The 17,384-nt window shown below is 39.9% G+C and overlaps 1 protein-coding gene and 1 long non-coding RNA gene across 3 annotated transcripts in view; one reads left to right on the forward strand and one right to left on the reverse strand.

The window, feature by feature from the left end:
* Window positions 1-17,384, forward strand: part of LOC117503233 (E3 ubiquitin-protein ligase TRIM9) — a 113,270-nt gene that overhangs the window by 39,448 nt on the left and 56,438 nt on the right. For both annotated transcript variants that reach the window (XM_034162440.1, XM_034162441.1), the window contains exons 2-3: window positions 9,321-9,416; window positions 13,088-13,210. In XM_034162440.1, the coding sequence (XP_034018331.1) occupies window positions 9,321-9,416; window positions 13,088-13,210 (219 nt within the window). The remainder of the gene's footprint in view (window positions 1-9,320; window positions 9,417-13,087; window positions 13,211-17,384) is intronic.
* Window positions 2,536-15,950, reverse strand: LOC117503235. The gene is made up of 3 exons (XR_004558524.1): window positions 15,939-15,950; window positions 9,699-9,704; window positions 2,536-2,610 (listed from the first exon to the last, which is right to left on the reverse strand). It is a non-coding gene; the product is annotated as an uncharacterized LOC117503235 (long non-coding RNA).

Here is a 17,384-nt window from a genome sequence, read left to right on the forward strand (position 1 = left end):
ACCATTCATCCATATGTCCCATAAATATAGATTTTTTTTTCTCTCCTCCTCCACTCTGCTGCATGCATCTGAAGAAAGTGTATTATCTGTGTGTGTATGTGTGTGTGTGTGGAGGGGGGGTTGGGGGGTGTCATGGTTCATAAATCAACCCAACCCCTTCATGGACCTGTCTGTTCCACACCAAGAGGCCATCTGCCTCTTTGTGTGTTTGCATTTGTGTGTGCGTGTTCACAGTTGCTAACAAGGGGTTGACAGATGCACCATATGAAGGTCATGTAACCCCGAGCGGAACGTCCTCACCTCTCTATTTGTGCTGTCTGTGTCTCCATTCAGACACCTCTTCATTTACTATATTACCAGTATTGTTTATTTTTATTCGCAATTTAACTGACCACATTGTTATTTTAAAAGGTTCAATACTCAGACATGTCTTACATAAGCAGGTTCACCCTGCTTTCAAACACAATGAACAACAACCATTACACAAAGTAAAACACATGGAAAAATACAAAACGTCTCCTGTGTGCTTCTCCTCAGGGAGCTTTGTGGATCGCTGTCTCCAGCTCTTATAAAAATCACAGATGACACACTTATTGGTTTTTTTAATGTCATGCCCAAAACACACCCACAACTAATGTATAACATAAATACATCCCGTTTATGTCTCTCTTTCTATTTTGCACTCAGATTACATGTAGTTTAAAAAGCAAAAAAGGAGATGGACACACCCCCAAACCCACTTCTGCTTTGCATTACAGACCATGCAGTGTTGATCATCAAGGATAGGGCCTCTAATATACATTGGGTTAGAATAAGGTTTCTGTGACATTACAGGTGTCACATTTTTATAGCTCTGTGGGAATACTCTGCATCTGGAAAGTATTCACAGCACTTCACTTTTTCCACATTTTGTTTTGTTACAGCCTTATTCCAAAATAAATTAAATTCATTTTTTCCTTAAAATTCTACACATAATACCCCATAATGACAATATTAAAAAGTTTTTTTTTGAGAATTTTGCAGATTTTGTAAGCTAAGAAATAACATACCTAAGTATTCACAGCATTTGCCATGAAGTTCAAAATTGAGCTCAGGTGCATCCTGTTTCCACTGATCGTCCTTGAGATGTTTCTGCAGTTTAGCTGGCGTCAACCTGGAGTAAATTCAGTTGATTGGACATGATTTGGAAAAGCACACACCTGTCTACATATAAGGTCCCACAGTTGACAGAACATGTCAGAGCACAAACCAAGCATGAAGTCAAAGGAATTGACTGTAGACCATATTCAGGAAGACTTGAGGCTGTAACTACTGTTAAAGGTGCATCAACAAAGTACTGAGCAAAGGGTATGAATACTTACAGTAAGGCTGTAAATAGTCATGCACCTACACTATCTTGCTGAACTTGTTAAACCTTATGTGCCTTCTCATACTCTGTGATCACAGGATACAAGTTTTCTCTGTGATCCCTGTGTCTTCTCCAAGAACACGGATGGTCTATTGTATTGTTGGTTGTTCAGCTGTTGTCCCACAGATTGGACACAATGGACAAAAACAGAACTGAAACCTCATGTGGAAATGTCAAATATCAAGTGGACAGTTTTCTGCAGAGAAGAATCAATGTGCTAAAACTGTAATATACCTTCAAAAGTTGTGTTTTCACCAAACATAAGTGCACCACCAGCACAAATTCATGGTTCAACTTCAGTCCGGATCAATCAATAGTTGAGATCAGTTTGCACGTGTGGAGTGTTGCACATCTGCCCTGCAACAACACGACCAGGAGCGAACTCCAGAGAAGTGTAACACCAGATGAACCCTGAAATATAAAAATAACATCAAAGAAATTGAAAAGAAAAGACAAGGAATGTGATAACAAATATAATTTCGTCTCCACCTGATTCATCTCATCCTGAGAGCAGAACCATCCATTTAAAAATGAAATTTCTTTTCTCCTCTGTTCCTTTTGTTCTCCTCCCTTGACCTTTTTTTTTTATCTGTTATTACTTCTCCAAACGCGAGTGTCATTTTTCTTTTCTGCTGACAGCAGCCCTCAGTTCTCCTCTCGGAGACAAGCGCTATTATCTCATTATCTCCTTATAGGAGGAACAGCAGACTGTTTATTCAGTCCGTGACATTCAGGGAGAGCAGTGACGGGCTCTTCAGGAATATCAGTCCAACAAAGCGCCGGATGCAGAGGAGCTGAGAGGAAAACAGAGTCACAAGAGAAAGACTTTCCACATCTGGACCTACAGTGCCTTGTAAAAATATTCACTCCCTGGGGCTTTTACACATTTTCATTTTATTATGCAATTCAAACACAAAAAGTAATCCAGGCTTCTCTATATTAAAATTTCCAAAATTTGGATGTGGACATTCCAAACCTTTGGATTTTGGGGATGACAGTGGGAGGTAACGTGACACAAACATCAGTAAATAAATTAGTTTTTTGTGTGTGTTAATGACTGTAACCACAAAATTAAATTCAATCAGCCAAACACATTTTAAATGAAAGTGTCATTTATAGAACAGTTACCAAATCAAAAATGAATATGTCTTGAAAATTGTTAGTCACAGGAGGTGCGCAGTGTTTGGCACAAGTCGAAATTACTGCCGCTCCCTTTAAACTTTTGGTTTAAAGTGACAATTGTCACATGCGTGTTCCCATGACAGGGTGTCATCTCTTCACCGTCACTTGATTGTAGAAGATGTGATATGGAATGAGAATCGTGTATATTTTACTATATGTAGGTGGCTGTCCACAGCTGCTTCTATGATTCTGAACATAAACCAGGGTATTTACTGCTCTCGGCTCTCGTTCATGGTTGCACCGGATTTTCTACTTATATTTCTATGACATAGAAGCATGATAAATGTCACATTTAGTTTTATTTAGGCAGTGGATGCTTCATTTTGTTAGAAATAGGTCTCATATAGTGATTTCTGTGTTAAAGGAGATTATATAGTGAAAATAAAGAAATGCATACCCAAACAGCTCATGGGAAATTACTTTAATGAGATTTATGCATGTCTGCATTAATCATGCACCACTTGGTAAGTTAGTAGTAAATACATATAGAATAGAATATAGAAGAGTAATGTTGGCTTTGTTAGAGGTCTGCACTGTCTAAGTGCTGTTCCAGTTTTTTTGGCCACCCCCTTTGCATCTCCCCATCTGGACATTGTGCAGTGATAGAAATACCAGTTCGACTGAAATTATTCAGCGTTTGTTATTCAGGTGAAATAAACTGAGAAATGGTTAAATCAGCTGTTATCCCTCAGTAAAGCTGCCGGAGGATGTTTTTGTGGCACTGTGAGTGTTGCCATATATAGTGCAGCAAATAACTGAACCAATACTTCACATGGTGATGCAAGCAACAAATCCAGCACAAATTCTCCTTAGACATTGCTCTTTTGGAAAAAAACTGACAGGCTACTTTAATTTTCAATAGGCGGAGGTCAGTTGAAGAATTACACAGGGGTCAAAATATAAAAATGGTCCAATCATATTGAAAACTATACCACATTATTTGTCTGATCATAAAGATTCCGAAAAGGTATAGTTTGGACTATCTATGACTGAATGTTATGGAGTTATGGGGTAAAAACCTTAAGAATGGTGACAAAGGTCAATGTCAGTTTGTACAGGGGTCAAAAGTTAAAGTTGCTCCAATTTTAGTACAAAATGGTGCAAATTGTTGATTGAGCTACTTGGATTAATAAATGGAATAGTTTTGACTGTGTTTAATGCTTGGTCTCTAAAGTAAAGGTCAAATAATGTTGACGTCCATTGAATTCTATGACATGTGACATATGTTACCCCATTTCAAGATTCAAAGAAATTTTAAGATTCAAAGAAACTTATTGTCATATGCACAGTACAGAAGAACATCTTCCCTGCACAATGAAATGTGGCTACTGCATTTAACCCAATCCTATTTGCCAGTAGGAGCAGAAGTCGCCATTAGGCGCCCGGGGACCAGCTCCAGATGTACATCCCTGCCTTGGTCAACAGCAGAGCTGAGCAAACCAACACCGACCCATAACAAACAACACACACACAACACACAACACATAGGCCGGCCCGGTACATAAAACATATATATGAAAGCAAAACACAAGGGAAAAGGAGAAGAAAAAAAACCCTCATAGCTGCTGCATTACACAGCGGCAATGAGGAAAAAAAATCCCCATCAGCACAGAAAAACAATAATCACAGAAACAAAAACAAGGACACAGGACGACAACCGAGATTTGAAAGGACCAGTTTATCAGAACACTCCGGAGGCAGCCTGTTCGGCGCCGTCAACGGCCTTGTCCGACAATCCTGGAGGGGGGAGGGAACAGCCCTGCGCAGTCTGAGCAGTCCTGGACAGTTCTAACACAGTTAACGTCAGAGCTGGAGAAGCTGAGGGGAGGGGGGAAGACCAGGGAGCGAGGCTTAAGTGTTGATCTTCTGAGGAGGTTTTTATCACAGTGACCTTGAAGTGCAGCTGTGTTTGGGGAAGCCAAATGAATAGCCAGATTAGCAGACGCCTGAAAGATTCCACAGTTCTGAGAACAGAGTGGCTCTCAATGCATCTGAATGTAGAATGTGGTCTTCACAGACGGTCATAGCGGGTTTCCAGGGCTGCGATCTTGCTCGAGATGTTTTCCAACGCGCGGTTAACCCCTGCCGACTGCGCAGCCACTGCCTTCCCAATCGAATCAATCATATAGGGCAGCCTGGAAGGACCAATCAAAGCTGCTTCCACTTTCTTGATTTTCCGGTAAATCAGCAGAGTGCCCGCACCACACATCAGAAAGCCGGTCACCACCAAGCCGAATATGTACACATCTTCGACGTCCTCCACAGAAAGCATGTAAAGGCGCATGACCTGCCATCTCCTCCACGAGTCCATCACGTAACTCATCACATGCGTCCCAGCAGGACAGGTCGGGTCCTCCGCTCCCGAATGTCTTGTAGAAAAAATAGTGTCAAATAGTGTCCCATTTGCATCACCTTTGAACAAAATTGGAGCAACTCTACCTTTTGACCCCTGTACAAACTGAAAATGAACTTTGTCACCATTCTTGTTGTTTTTACCCCATAACGCTATAGAATTCAGTCATAGATAGTCCAAACTATACCTTTTTGGAATCTTTACAATCAGACAAATAATGTGGTATAATTTTCAATATGACTCGAGCATTTTTATATTTTGACCCCTATGTAATTCTTCTATTGACCCCTACGTGGCCGCCTATTGAAAATTCAAGTGGCCTGTCCGTTTTTTCAAAAGAGTAATATCTAAGATGTACTTTTGCCAAATTTGGTGCTTGTATCACCATTTGAAGGATTCCTCTGTAAATATTCTGTTATCTGCTGCACTAATATGAGTGGGTTTGATGTTTGTCTTTTCTGGGACCGTTGGAGTGCAGAGAGACCTGGTCGTTGTGGGTAAGCTGGCAGAGTACTGTGAACCACAGGAGGACCATGAAGGCAGCTGTAATGTGTTTGTGTGTCAGTGGGAGGATGTTTGATGGTGGCGCTGACCTTGTCAAAATGACACCCAGGGGATCAGAGGGAGGGGCTGAACCCTTGTTTACTGCCCTTCCTCCTGTTTGATTTCTTCTCATTTGCATCTTATTTTCTCCTTGATATTCTCCTTCATTTCTACCTTCAGCGTATCTTTATGATAGATGACTATTGGTGTTAAGAATGAAGTATTTTTTGTATTTGACCACATTACCCAATGCATAAACATCTTTAGTGTTTTTCTTTCTTTTTTCTGTTGCACATCATCACATCTGTCACAGCTCTGGGTGCTGGTTGGTGGCCACCCAGGCAGACAGCAGGTCCACCCCCATCCTACTGCTGCCTCTGGGTGATACATGGCTGTGACTTGTCAGGTTTTTCTCTTTGCTGCCATCCTCAGGAGTGAGACGTCCACTGATCTCGCCAAAGATCCTAATGCAGAGAACCACAACGAAGGAAACTTAGAACAGGTTTTAGTCTCCATAAGGTAATACACACTAAATTTGGCAGTGTTAATTTAACACTTAAAGAGTCAATTTTACCACTGAGTCAGTGAACATATGGTCCCAATCTGCACAGTGTAAACGTGACACTGAACATAGTGTTGAATTTTCAGAGTTAATTCAACTATGATGAGTCAATTTTTTACATTACACTACACTGAAAATTGTTAATCAAATTTTACACTACTATGGATATAACACCCATAGTGTTACTTACATTTAACACTTTAGAGTTTCAGTGTTAATCAGAATTTACTCATAGAAATCCACTCATCATCAGTGTCAGACCTATTTAACACCAAGTGTTTATTAAGAAATTACTCCCAATAGTGTTGATTTTAGATTGACTCCAGGTAGTGCTAAACTTAATTTAGTCATGTATTTACACTCTGTTATTCTTGCCCAACACTTTCATGATTTTTAATGTGTTCTTAAATACAATTACTTTTTATACTTTACCATATCTAGCTAACACTTAAACAAGTAAAACCTAACATTTACAGGGTGAAAAAACAAACACCATTAAATCCATGTCTTACAAATTTATTAAAAAATGAAAATCCTTAACCATCCAGGTTTACGTTTGAGCTACAACAGCAACAAAAGGAAGGAGGAGGTTGTCCACCACTGAATACAAGGAATTCAACAAAGCTATCACTGTTTTGGAATTGAATGAATGAAGGAATGAATGGATGAATAAATTTATTTATTCAGCAAACAAACTCAACAATAACAAAAACTCATAAAGAGAACAATTTAACAGTCCAATGCCAAAGAAACAAAAGCAAACAATAGAAATTAATCAGTGAACTGAAACTTTGAAACACAACCAGACAAACAATAGTGCACAATGCACAATCTCAAAAGCAATAACAGAAGTGGTAAACCTAATTCTTCAGATTATAACAAGTAATTATTTTATTTTTGAATAATTTTAGAATTGCAGCTATTTTTATACAAAGCTCCATCATTTTCAAGGATGACTGTATAAGAATATTCTTATAAAAATCCTCAGTTTGATAGACAGTTTTATTTAGACAAGTCAAGTCACTGAATATGTTTTATACATGTTGATACTGTGTGGTAAATCTGTCTGGAGGAGGCAGATCTCAAAACCTGACTGACTGTGTGAAGAGACTAGTGAGGGAAGCTAACAAGACGCCCATGGCAACTTTGAAGGAGTTATCCATTTCTGTGGCTGTGATACGAGATTCACTGATTTGAGATTCTGTGATGTAACTTTTTTCTGTTGCATTATCAGAGATCCACGATGGAGTGAAACAGAGAAGGATTTTAATACAAGAAAACAGATCAGATCTTCGCTTGAGTCTCCCATGTGCCTTCTGGCAATGATTATCTGATATTTCGCCTCTTATTTTGAGGAAAATCCTTTTCTGTACCAGTCCAGCTTGAAACTGTATAACTAAATGTTCATGACTAATGCAAATGAAGTCCAAGACATACTCAGTGACCTGGAAATGTTCATGTATCCATCCAGTTAAAACTGAAATTCTACAAGCAGTTTGAATAGTTCAATTTCAACTCCACTTTGGTGGTTTACAGATGACAAAATGACAAAAAATAAGTCACTATCCAATTACTTATGGACCTGATTGTATACAATAATTTAGATCTGGAAAGTGTTGACCTATGGGAGCAGGTTGCAGTGAATTTGTGAGGCTACATTGAGGCGTAATCGGAGCCTCTGGGGAGTTTGGTTTGATGTGTCATACGATTACATAAGACGCGTCTGAAGCCCTCAGCGTTTGGAGGAACGGACACAAAGAGCTCCGATCCAGCCTCGTGTGGACTTAAAAACTTGAATGGTTTTGTCACTAGTATGTGCATCTCCAAACAAATTTTATTTGATCAACATTTCAGTCTTTCTCCAGCCGTGACAGACAGGAATGGAATTTCTTCAACAAAGTGTCTCTGAGGTCCCTCATTCGTCTCTCTCCATCTCTCCCTGCCCTCCAGGATCTGGAAGAGAAACCTTATTATTTAAATGCATTTTTACACCGAAACAAGTGAAACTGGGACCAATGGGGGAAAAAACAATACTGTAATTTGTAAATATACTTTGAGAGAAAATAATAGATTTATGTGAAACAAATTATTGTGTTTCTCTCTATGTTGATCCAAAGTTTTACTTTATTCAAAAATTGAGTTTTCAGAGTTCTGAGTTTACTACATAAATTTAAGTTAATCAAACTGAATTGAACTGAAACGGGAAAAATGTGGGGTGAATGTAATCGCAAAGTTATTACAAATAACATCCTTATAAACTTACTTGTATGCTTTTGTCAGCCGATCAGTGCAGTGTGACGGCGAACTACGGGGGCCGGTGATGAACACATTTAAGCAGGGGTGTAAGCAGCTCTCAGTTGAATGGAGTCAGAGCTCCATCTATTGGACAAACAGTGCAAGGACATTTTACATTGCCAACACAAACATTATTTCAGTAACTGTTCTGTTTATGAGAAATTATCGGCGTTCTATCGGCAAAATTTCGGCCGATAATGAGTTCTTTGAAAAGGGCTTATATCGGCCGATAATATCGGCCAGCCGATATATCGGTCGGGCTCTAATTTGTTATTATTCATATGCATAAAGAACAACCTGTGGGTTTTCACCCTGTGCGACCATCATTATCATCACTATTCCCTGGATGTTAGCATTACTTTGCATGGATGCTGATACTCTAAAACAGCTCACCAAAGGCAGGCTGGTAATGTCATTATATGCTGTGTGTGTGTTTTTTATTAAAATACCATGGTGTTGTTGCACTGCCCCATTCAACAGCACCACCCACCATGCCTCCCGACTACTCGACAGAACCAAGGTTTGCTTGACGTGTCACAGTGACACTCCACATCACTACGTAGCTTACTAACATCTCTGTAAAATGTCTTATAAATCACCTCAGAGGGATTGTCTAGCTACAAAAACAAAACAATGTGTTAAATGTGTTTATTTCTCTCTAACGTTTGCATATAAGAGGAAAGAAATGTTAGACATATTATTGATTGATTGGTATTATTATTGCTTGATTGTTTGATAGAGGGGCTTTATTGAACATGAATTGTACATAAGACAATAGGATCTTAATAATTAATTAATCAACTTATAAAGAAGACATTGCTCATATGGCCGAGGGTATTTTAGCATTGCGTTTATAGATTTTTTTTTTTTGGTCATCTTCTCTCTCAGAGATCCTCAAACGTATGTGGCTGAATTCTGATCAATAATTGTTTTCGATGCAGAATAAATGATTGTGTTTCTTTTGTGTGTTTCTGCAGTGCCAGCTCTCACAGGCCCTGAATGGTGTCTCTGACAAAGCTAAAGATGCAAAGGAGTTCCTGGTTCAGCTCAAGAACATGCTTCAGCAGATACAGGTGAACACGTTTCACATGTGAGGATGATATGTGAAAGAAAAACAAACCCTTGTTCAAATAACACAATGTACATTCAAAAAACTAGTTTTCTACAGAGAACACGACTGAGTAATTCTGCAAAACCATAGATTGCATTTAATGTCAATGTTTTAGAAAATTTAATATCAGTTTTGTAAAAATTACTGTAGTTATGAATGTGTTGTTTGTTTTTGACTTTCTCTTTTATGACTTATGACATATATAACGACTATAGAGTCTATTTACCCAGAAATGGTACCAAACAGCAACCTCCTGTTCGGAAAAATGAAGCCAACTTGTGAGTGCTAAAACCTGCCATTCCATTCCTTCAATGGCCACTGGAGGTTGATGCCAAAAGTGTGTGGGGGCTGGTGAGATCGTTATAGCCCCACCACGGCTTCCTGTAGATTAAGCAGTATAGAAGAACAATGTGAATATTCTGTAAAATTTACAATAAAACATTTTAAATATGCCCATATGGCCTAGCTCAAACATAATGAAGCCTAACTGCTGATTTGCATTGTATTTGTCATGACCAAGCCATTATTTTATTTAGCACCATCCAGATTTATCTGTGAGTTGCATATAGTTTCTTTGACAGGTACTGAAATTTTCATGGAAAAATTCCGCACGGTTCCAGAGATATGCACAAAATCTACCCCAAAAATAGCATAAATTTTGTGTGACATTGATATTTAGCATTATCATTTAAAGTTGAATGTTAAAGAAATAACCTTGTATTTTGTCAGTTTGTTTGTTTGTGCTTCATACTAACACACAGTAATACATTTTTGTAAAGATAGAAATGTCATTTCCTAGAAAAAACATCATGTTTCTAAAGGAAGGTAAAACTGTTGCAAGCGTAACGCTGAGAATAAGTCCTTGATATATTTGTGTCAAAACCTTAGCTATATCTCCTACTCTGCTTCAATAGAATAATTATATTATTTGTTCAATAATACCAGGAACCAATGGACAGAAATTCTTTGTTTCAGGCTTCTGCAGACTAAAGAAGGTACCTCCAACTGTTGTCACAAATGTTACACTCTAGCACATTATAGTATATATGCACTGATAATTTCTAGCAATGACTGAACCAAGACCAATAACAATATTGAAACTCTGATATATAACCATACCTAAAATGATAACATTTCACAAAAAGACCACTTTTAAATTTTCAGGCTTATGTCATACTTTGGCTTAATTATTTTTGAACTAGGTCATATGGAGCCCACTGACCAAAGCCATCAACACACTAAATTTGATGTTGACAGGATCAAAACCTTCAGCAATGACCAAAGGACAAGTTTGCCTATACAAGTGGAGGAAATTAGATTCCTCTATCGGGGTATCTGAGCTTACAGTCAGGGACAGAACGAGAAGCTTCAATATTTGGGAGGGACACTGAGTAGAGCCGCTGCTACAGTGCATCGAAAGGACCCAGCTGAGGTGGTTAACCCTCTGGGGTCCGAGGGCATTTTTTGGACAGTTCACTCGCCTGGCATAAATGTTTTATTATTGCTGTTAACAGCTCTCCCTGCATCCCACAATCAAGTTTTATGTCTCTTTTTTTCAGGACAACCTGTGCTTTCAGAATATATATGTTTTTGTTGTGTTCTATAAGTGTAATAAAGGTTTACAATCAAAAATAGGCAAGGAAAAAATAAAGCGAAAAATAATTTTCCACAGAACTGTTCATTATCTTTATGGACAGAATTTCTAGGCGCAGCCAGGGTGTAGAGGGGGTCTGGTTTGGGAACCACAGAATCTTGTCTCTGCTGTTTGCGGACGATGTGGTTCTGTTGGCTTCATCAAATCAGGACCTTCAGTGTGCACTGGGGCGGTTTGCAGCCGAGTGTGAAGCGTCCGGGATGAAAATCAGCACCTCCAAATCCGAGGCCATGGTTCTCGACCGGAAAAAGGTGCTTTGCCCTCTTCAGGTCGGTGGAGTGTCCTTGCCTCAAGTGGAGGAGTTTAAGTATCTCGGGGTCTTGTTCACGAGTGAGGTACGGACGGAGTGTGAGATCGATAGACAGATCGGTGGAGCGTCTGCAGTGATGCAGTCGCTGTATCGGACCATCGTGGTGAAGAGAGAGCTGAGTAGGGGGGCAAAGCTCTCGATTTACTGATCGATCTACGTTTTGATCCTCACCTATGGTCATGAGATTTGGCCATTGACCGAAAGAACGAGATCGTGAGTACAAGCGGCCGAGATGAGTTTCCTCCGCAGGGTGGCTGGGCGCTCCCTTAGTGATAGGGTGAGGAGCTCGGTCACTCGGGAGGAGCTCGGAGTCGAGCCGCTGCTCCTCCACGTCGAAAGGAGCCAGCTGAGGTGGCTCGGGCATCTTTTCCGGATGCCCCCTGGACGCCTCGCTGGAGAGGTGTTCTGGGCACGTCCCATTGGGAGGAGGCCCCGGGGAAGACCCAGGACACGCTGGAGGGACTACATCTCTTGGCTGGCTTGGGAACGCCTTGGGGTTCCCCCGGAGGAGCTGGGGGAGGTGTGTGTGGATCGGGAGGTCTGGGCAGCTTTGCTTGAGCTGCTGCCCCCGTGACCCTTTACTAGGATAAAGCGGAAGAAAATGGATGGATGGATGGATGGATAATTTTCCACACACATTTATTCAAAACACGCAGCAAACTATAATAAACAACTGTTTTGACACTTTATAAAGGTAATTTGAGGTCTTGTGTGAAAGACTGTACAACAAAACGGTTTAAACAATAAACACAAATGCACATTTTGAACAGTATATACAAAATTGTCTATGTGTTTTGTTGTCCATTGATATGGTAAACAGTGCTTTACGCAGCAAAAGCAACAGAGTTATCCAGTAACATTCACCTGCAAACTAGTAGATCAATCCTAGATAGTTACACACTCTTTGTTTGAGCACGTGAGATTGTCATCAGAGGCTCTCTGTCTGCTCCTGCTTTCACTGATCGCTGTGCGTAATGGCGCAGGGCGCACTGAGTATGTACTAATAGTATGTACTCATTGGAGCACCCAGGGGGATATTCAAACGGGCCAACTAAAAACACATCACTCCTGAAAACGATCTTTGGCTTTTCATGTGAGGTAAATCTGCCCTACGATTGGATTTTGGAAAACCATGTGATGGTGAACCAATTCCGATTGGACACTCACATTGCACACGTCATCACACAGCTTCTATGAGGAGTACAAAGATGGCCGATGGCTGGCTCGAAAGTCCGTGGAGTTAACTTTTCAGCAAAAAAAGAGTAAGTTTCTATCTCATATCATTAAAAAGTTATTTATAATTTAGTAAAGCTTGGTCTTAGCTGTCGTACACGACGGTGTCGGCCCCAGAGGGTTAAGGCATGTGGTGAGAAGGCCTCAGGACCCCCCAGGAAGTTAGAAGACTTGACAAGGATAGGGAAGTGTGGGATGAGCTGTTTGGACTGCTGCTGCTGCAACCCAGACAAGTGACAGAAAATGAATGAATGAAGGGATCAAAACTGTAGGTTTCTGTAAGCATCACACAAGCTTGCACACATTTTTGTCTTTTTATATACAAGTTTAAGCTTATGAAGTTCTTTTAAGTCGCATTTCCAACTGTGGTTTATGTAAGTTATTATTGTTCATTCTGCTGGTGGACCTTTGCCCCTGGGTGTTTTGTGTCCTGCAGGAGAACAGTGTTGAGTTTGAAGCTTGTCTCGTGGCTCGGTGCGACTCGCTGATCGAGGCTCTGACCAGGCAGAAAGCCAAACTGCTTACCAAAGTCTCCAAAGAGAAGGAGTACAAGCTAAAGGTGAGTCTGCTGGACCTTTGTGTTCCTCTTACCCACTGTGTGTTCCTCTTACCCACTGTGTGTCCCTGCAGGTCCACTGGACCGGGACTTTTCTTCTGATAAAAAAAGAAACATGACTTAAATATGTACATCGGTTGCACATGATTAGAATGAGTCCAAATAACATAATTTTCTTATGTTTCTCAATTAGAACAATAATAAAATTGTTATTTGGACACATTCTGATCACATGCAACCAATGTACATATATAAAATCATATTTTCAGTGTGTAACAGGATCAAATTATATACATTTTCTTCATGCAATATACACTCCAGAAACTGATACTGTGCTCTACTCAATTTTTTTGGTGAAACATTTTTACACTTAAAATACTGAGTAAATTAAAAAGCTGTGAAATCATTTCATATACTAGAGGATCTTGGTAAATCTAAGTAAACTATTAAGTATATTCGTCCATTCTAAATATTCTGAATGAAATTTTCAAAAATTGTGTCCTTTAAATTATCCAACAATGTGAATTAAATAAAAATATCAGGTCAGGTCCATGCAGCCTTTCCACTCTGGGCCCACCTGATCCTGTTTTTCTCAGCACAGACCTTATAGCCTTATTGAAGACCTTATCATGGTCTTCGTTAGATGTTTGCTTTCACTGTGCGTTTAAAGGATAGAAAGTTGGACATTTTAAAATGGAGAAAACAAAATATATTTTTACAAATATATGTAAAAGCCAGGTGGTACCCCAAAATGTTTTTGCCACTAACAGGTCGCTATGGAGATTTTGCACCTGTTTAATAATGTTTTGATTACACACATCCCAAGTCACATTGTATTGATCTTTTATTTTTTTTTTTTTTGGTTTATTTACTGGGGAAAGGCTTGGGTTTTGTATAAAACATTATGACAGTACATCAGAAAATAATCATACACTATAATTTATGTATCTGTATCTATAATGTATGTATTATGTATCTATGTACGACGCCGCTCAATCAAACAGACGACCACAGTGTGACGTGCGTGGTGGTACAACCTTCTGCTGTAGCTGTGGTCATCCTCACACCAACCCTGGGGAATTCCCAAATCCCAGACTATCACATGGATGTCTGCCCGGAATCAATCAAGCAATCAATCAATTTTTTTATATAGCGCCAAATCACAACAAACAGTTGCCCAAGGCGCTTTATATTGTAAGGCAAAGCCATACAATAATTATGTAAAACCCCAACGGTCAAAACGACCCCCTGTGAGCAAGCACTTGGCTACAGTGGGAAGGAAAAACTCCCTTTTAACAGGAAGAAACCTCCAGCAGAACCAGGCTCAGGGGGGGGCAGTCTTCTGCTGGGACTGGTTGGGGCTGAGGGAGAGAACCAGGAAAAAGACATGCTGTGGAGGGGAGCAGAGATCGATCACTAATGATTAAATGCAGAGTGGTGCATACAGAGCAAAAAGAGAAAGAAACACTCAGTGCATCATGGGAACCCCCCAGCAGTCTACGTCTATAGCAGCATAACTAAGGGATGGTTCCGGGTCACCTGATCCAGCCCTAACTATAAGCTTTAGCAAAAAGGAAAGTTTTAAGTCTAATCTTAAAAGTAGAGAGGGTGTCTGTCTCCCTGATCTGAATTGGGAGCTGGTTCCACAGGAGAGGAGCCTGAAAGCTGAAGGCTCTGCCTCCCATTCTACTCTTACAAACCCTAGGAACTACAAGTAAGCCTGCAGTCTGAGAGCGAAGCGCTCTATTGGGGTGATATGGTACTACGAGGTCCCTAAGATAAGATGGGACCTGATTATTCAAAACCTTATAAGTAAGAAGAAGAATTTTAAATTCTATTCTATAATTAACAGGAAGCCAATGAAGAGAGGCCAATATGGGTGAGATATGCTCTCTCCTTCTAGTCCCTGTCAGTACTCTAGCTGCAGCATTTTGAATTAACTGAAGGCTTTTTAGGGAACTTTTAGGACAACCTGATAATAATGAATTACAATAGTCCAGCCTAGAGGAAATAAATGCATGAATTAGTTTTTCAGCATCACTCTGAGACAAGACCTTTCTGATTTTAGAGATATTGCGTAAATGCAAAAAAGCAGTCCTACATATTTGTTTAATATGCGCTTTGAATGACATATCCTGATCAAAAATGACTCCAAGATTTCTCACAGTATTACTAGAGGTCAGGGTAATGCCATCCAGAGTAAGGATCTGGTTAGACACCATGTTTCTAAGATTTGTGGGGCCAAGTACAATAACTTCAGTTTTATCTGAGTTTAAAAGCAGGAAATTAGAGGTCATCCATGTCTTTATGTCTGTAAGACAATCCTGCAGTTTAGCTAATTGGTGTGTGTCCTCTGGCTTCATGGATAGATAAAGCTGGTGTCGTGGCTCGTCTTTAGTCTTCTCAGGATGTCGTCTTTTAGATAACACAAACTAATTGCAAGTGATATGCTAGAAAAGGACACAACACTTTAGAATAATTCAGCCTTAAGCAAGATAAAATGCACAGAGTTTTTAAGTTTATTTAAGCCTTCGACACAGAGCTTAGACAAACTGAGTCCTCTAGAGAGACTGAATATGACAACCGCGCTCGTCTATTTATTGGAGACCCGCGGGCATCGCTCCTCCTTCAACTTTTTTATTTATTTCATTCCTAAGACATGGTTTTCTATTGGAAGCGTCCTCTAGTGAACCCTAAGCAGGTGTTAGGCCATTATTTCAATGTGACAAACGCTCCCATTAAAACATGAAGGATTTACAACTGATTTTTTTAAAAGACCTTCAGCCACAGGTGCAGCTGGCCTGAGGCCCCCCCGCACGTGGCCTCAGTCACACGTGCAGCTGGCCTGAGGCCCCTGCACGTGGCCTGCGGGAAAGCACCTAAGAGGCCTTGGAAAGCCCCTGACAGACTGAATGACTAATAGAGCCCTTTTTTTTGGGTTGAACACCTGCTAGTTCAACCAGAGGACATACAGTTCAGATCAGGACACTTGATAGTTCATCACAGTTCAAATATGGACCTAAAAATTCTTCTACACTGGGTATCATCTGCGTAACAATGAAAATTTAAGCAATACCGTCTAATAATACTGCCTAAGGGAAGCATGTATAAAGTGAATAAAATTGGTCCTAGCACAGAACCTTGTGGAACTCCATAATTAACTTTAGTCTGTGAAGAAGATTCCCCATTTACATGAACAAATTGTAATCTATTAGACAAATATGATTCAAACCACCACAGCGCAGTGCCTTTAATACCTATGGCATGCTCTAATCTCTGTAATAAAATTTTATGGTCAACGGTATCAAAAGCAGCACTGAGGTCTAACAGAACAAGCACAGAGATGAGTCCACTGTCCGAGGCCATAAGAAGATCATTTGTAACCTTCACTAATGCTGTTTCTGTACTATGATGAATTCTAAAATCTGACTGAAACTCTTCAAATAGACCATTCCTCTGCAGATGATCAGTTAGCTGTTTTACAACTACCCTTTCAAGAATTTTTGAGAGAAAAGGAAGGTTGGAGATTGGCCTATAATTAGCTAAGATAGCTGGGTCAAGTGATGGCTTTTTAAGTAATGGTTTAATTACTGCCACCTTAAAAGCCTGTGGTACATAGCCAACTAATAAAGATAGATTGATCATATTTAAGATCAAAGCATTAATTAATGGTAGGGCTTCCTTGAGCAGCCTGGTAGGAATGGGGTCTAAATAGACATGTTGATGGTTTGGATGAAGTAACTAATGAAAATAACTCAGACAGAACAATCGGAGAGAAAGAGTCTAACCAAATACCGGCATCACTGAAAGCAGCCAAAGATAACGATACGTCTTTGGGATGGTTATGAGTAATTTTTTCTCTAATAGTTAAAATTTTGTTAGCAAAGAAAGTCATGAAGTCATTACTAGTTAAAGTTAATGGAATACTCAGCTCAATAGAGCTCTGACTCTTTGTCAGCCTGGCTACAGTGCTGAAAAGAACCTGGGGTTGTTCTTATTTTCTTCAATTAGTGATGAGTAGAAAGATGTCCTAGCTTTACGGAGGGCTTTTTTATAGAGCAACAGACTCTTTTTCCAGGCTAAGTGAAGATCTTCTAAATTAGTGAGACGCCATTTCCTCTCCAACTTACGGGTTATCTGCTTTAAGCTACGAGTTTGTGAGTTATACCACGGAGGC

The sequence above is a fragment of the Thalassophryne amazonica genome, chromosome 21 (genome assembly GCF_902500255.1).
Source record: "Thalassophryne amazonica chromosome 21, fThaAma1.1, whole genome shotgun sequence".
Classification (NCBI taxonomy): domain Eukaryota; kingdom Metazoa; phylum Chordata; class Actinopteri; order Batrachoidiformes; family Batrachoididae; genus Thalassophryne; species Thalassophryne amazonica.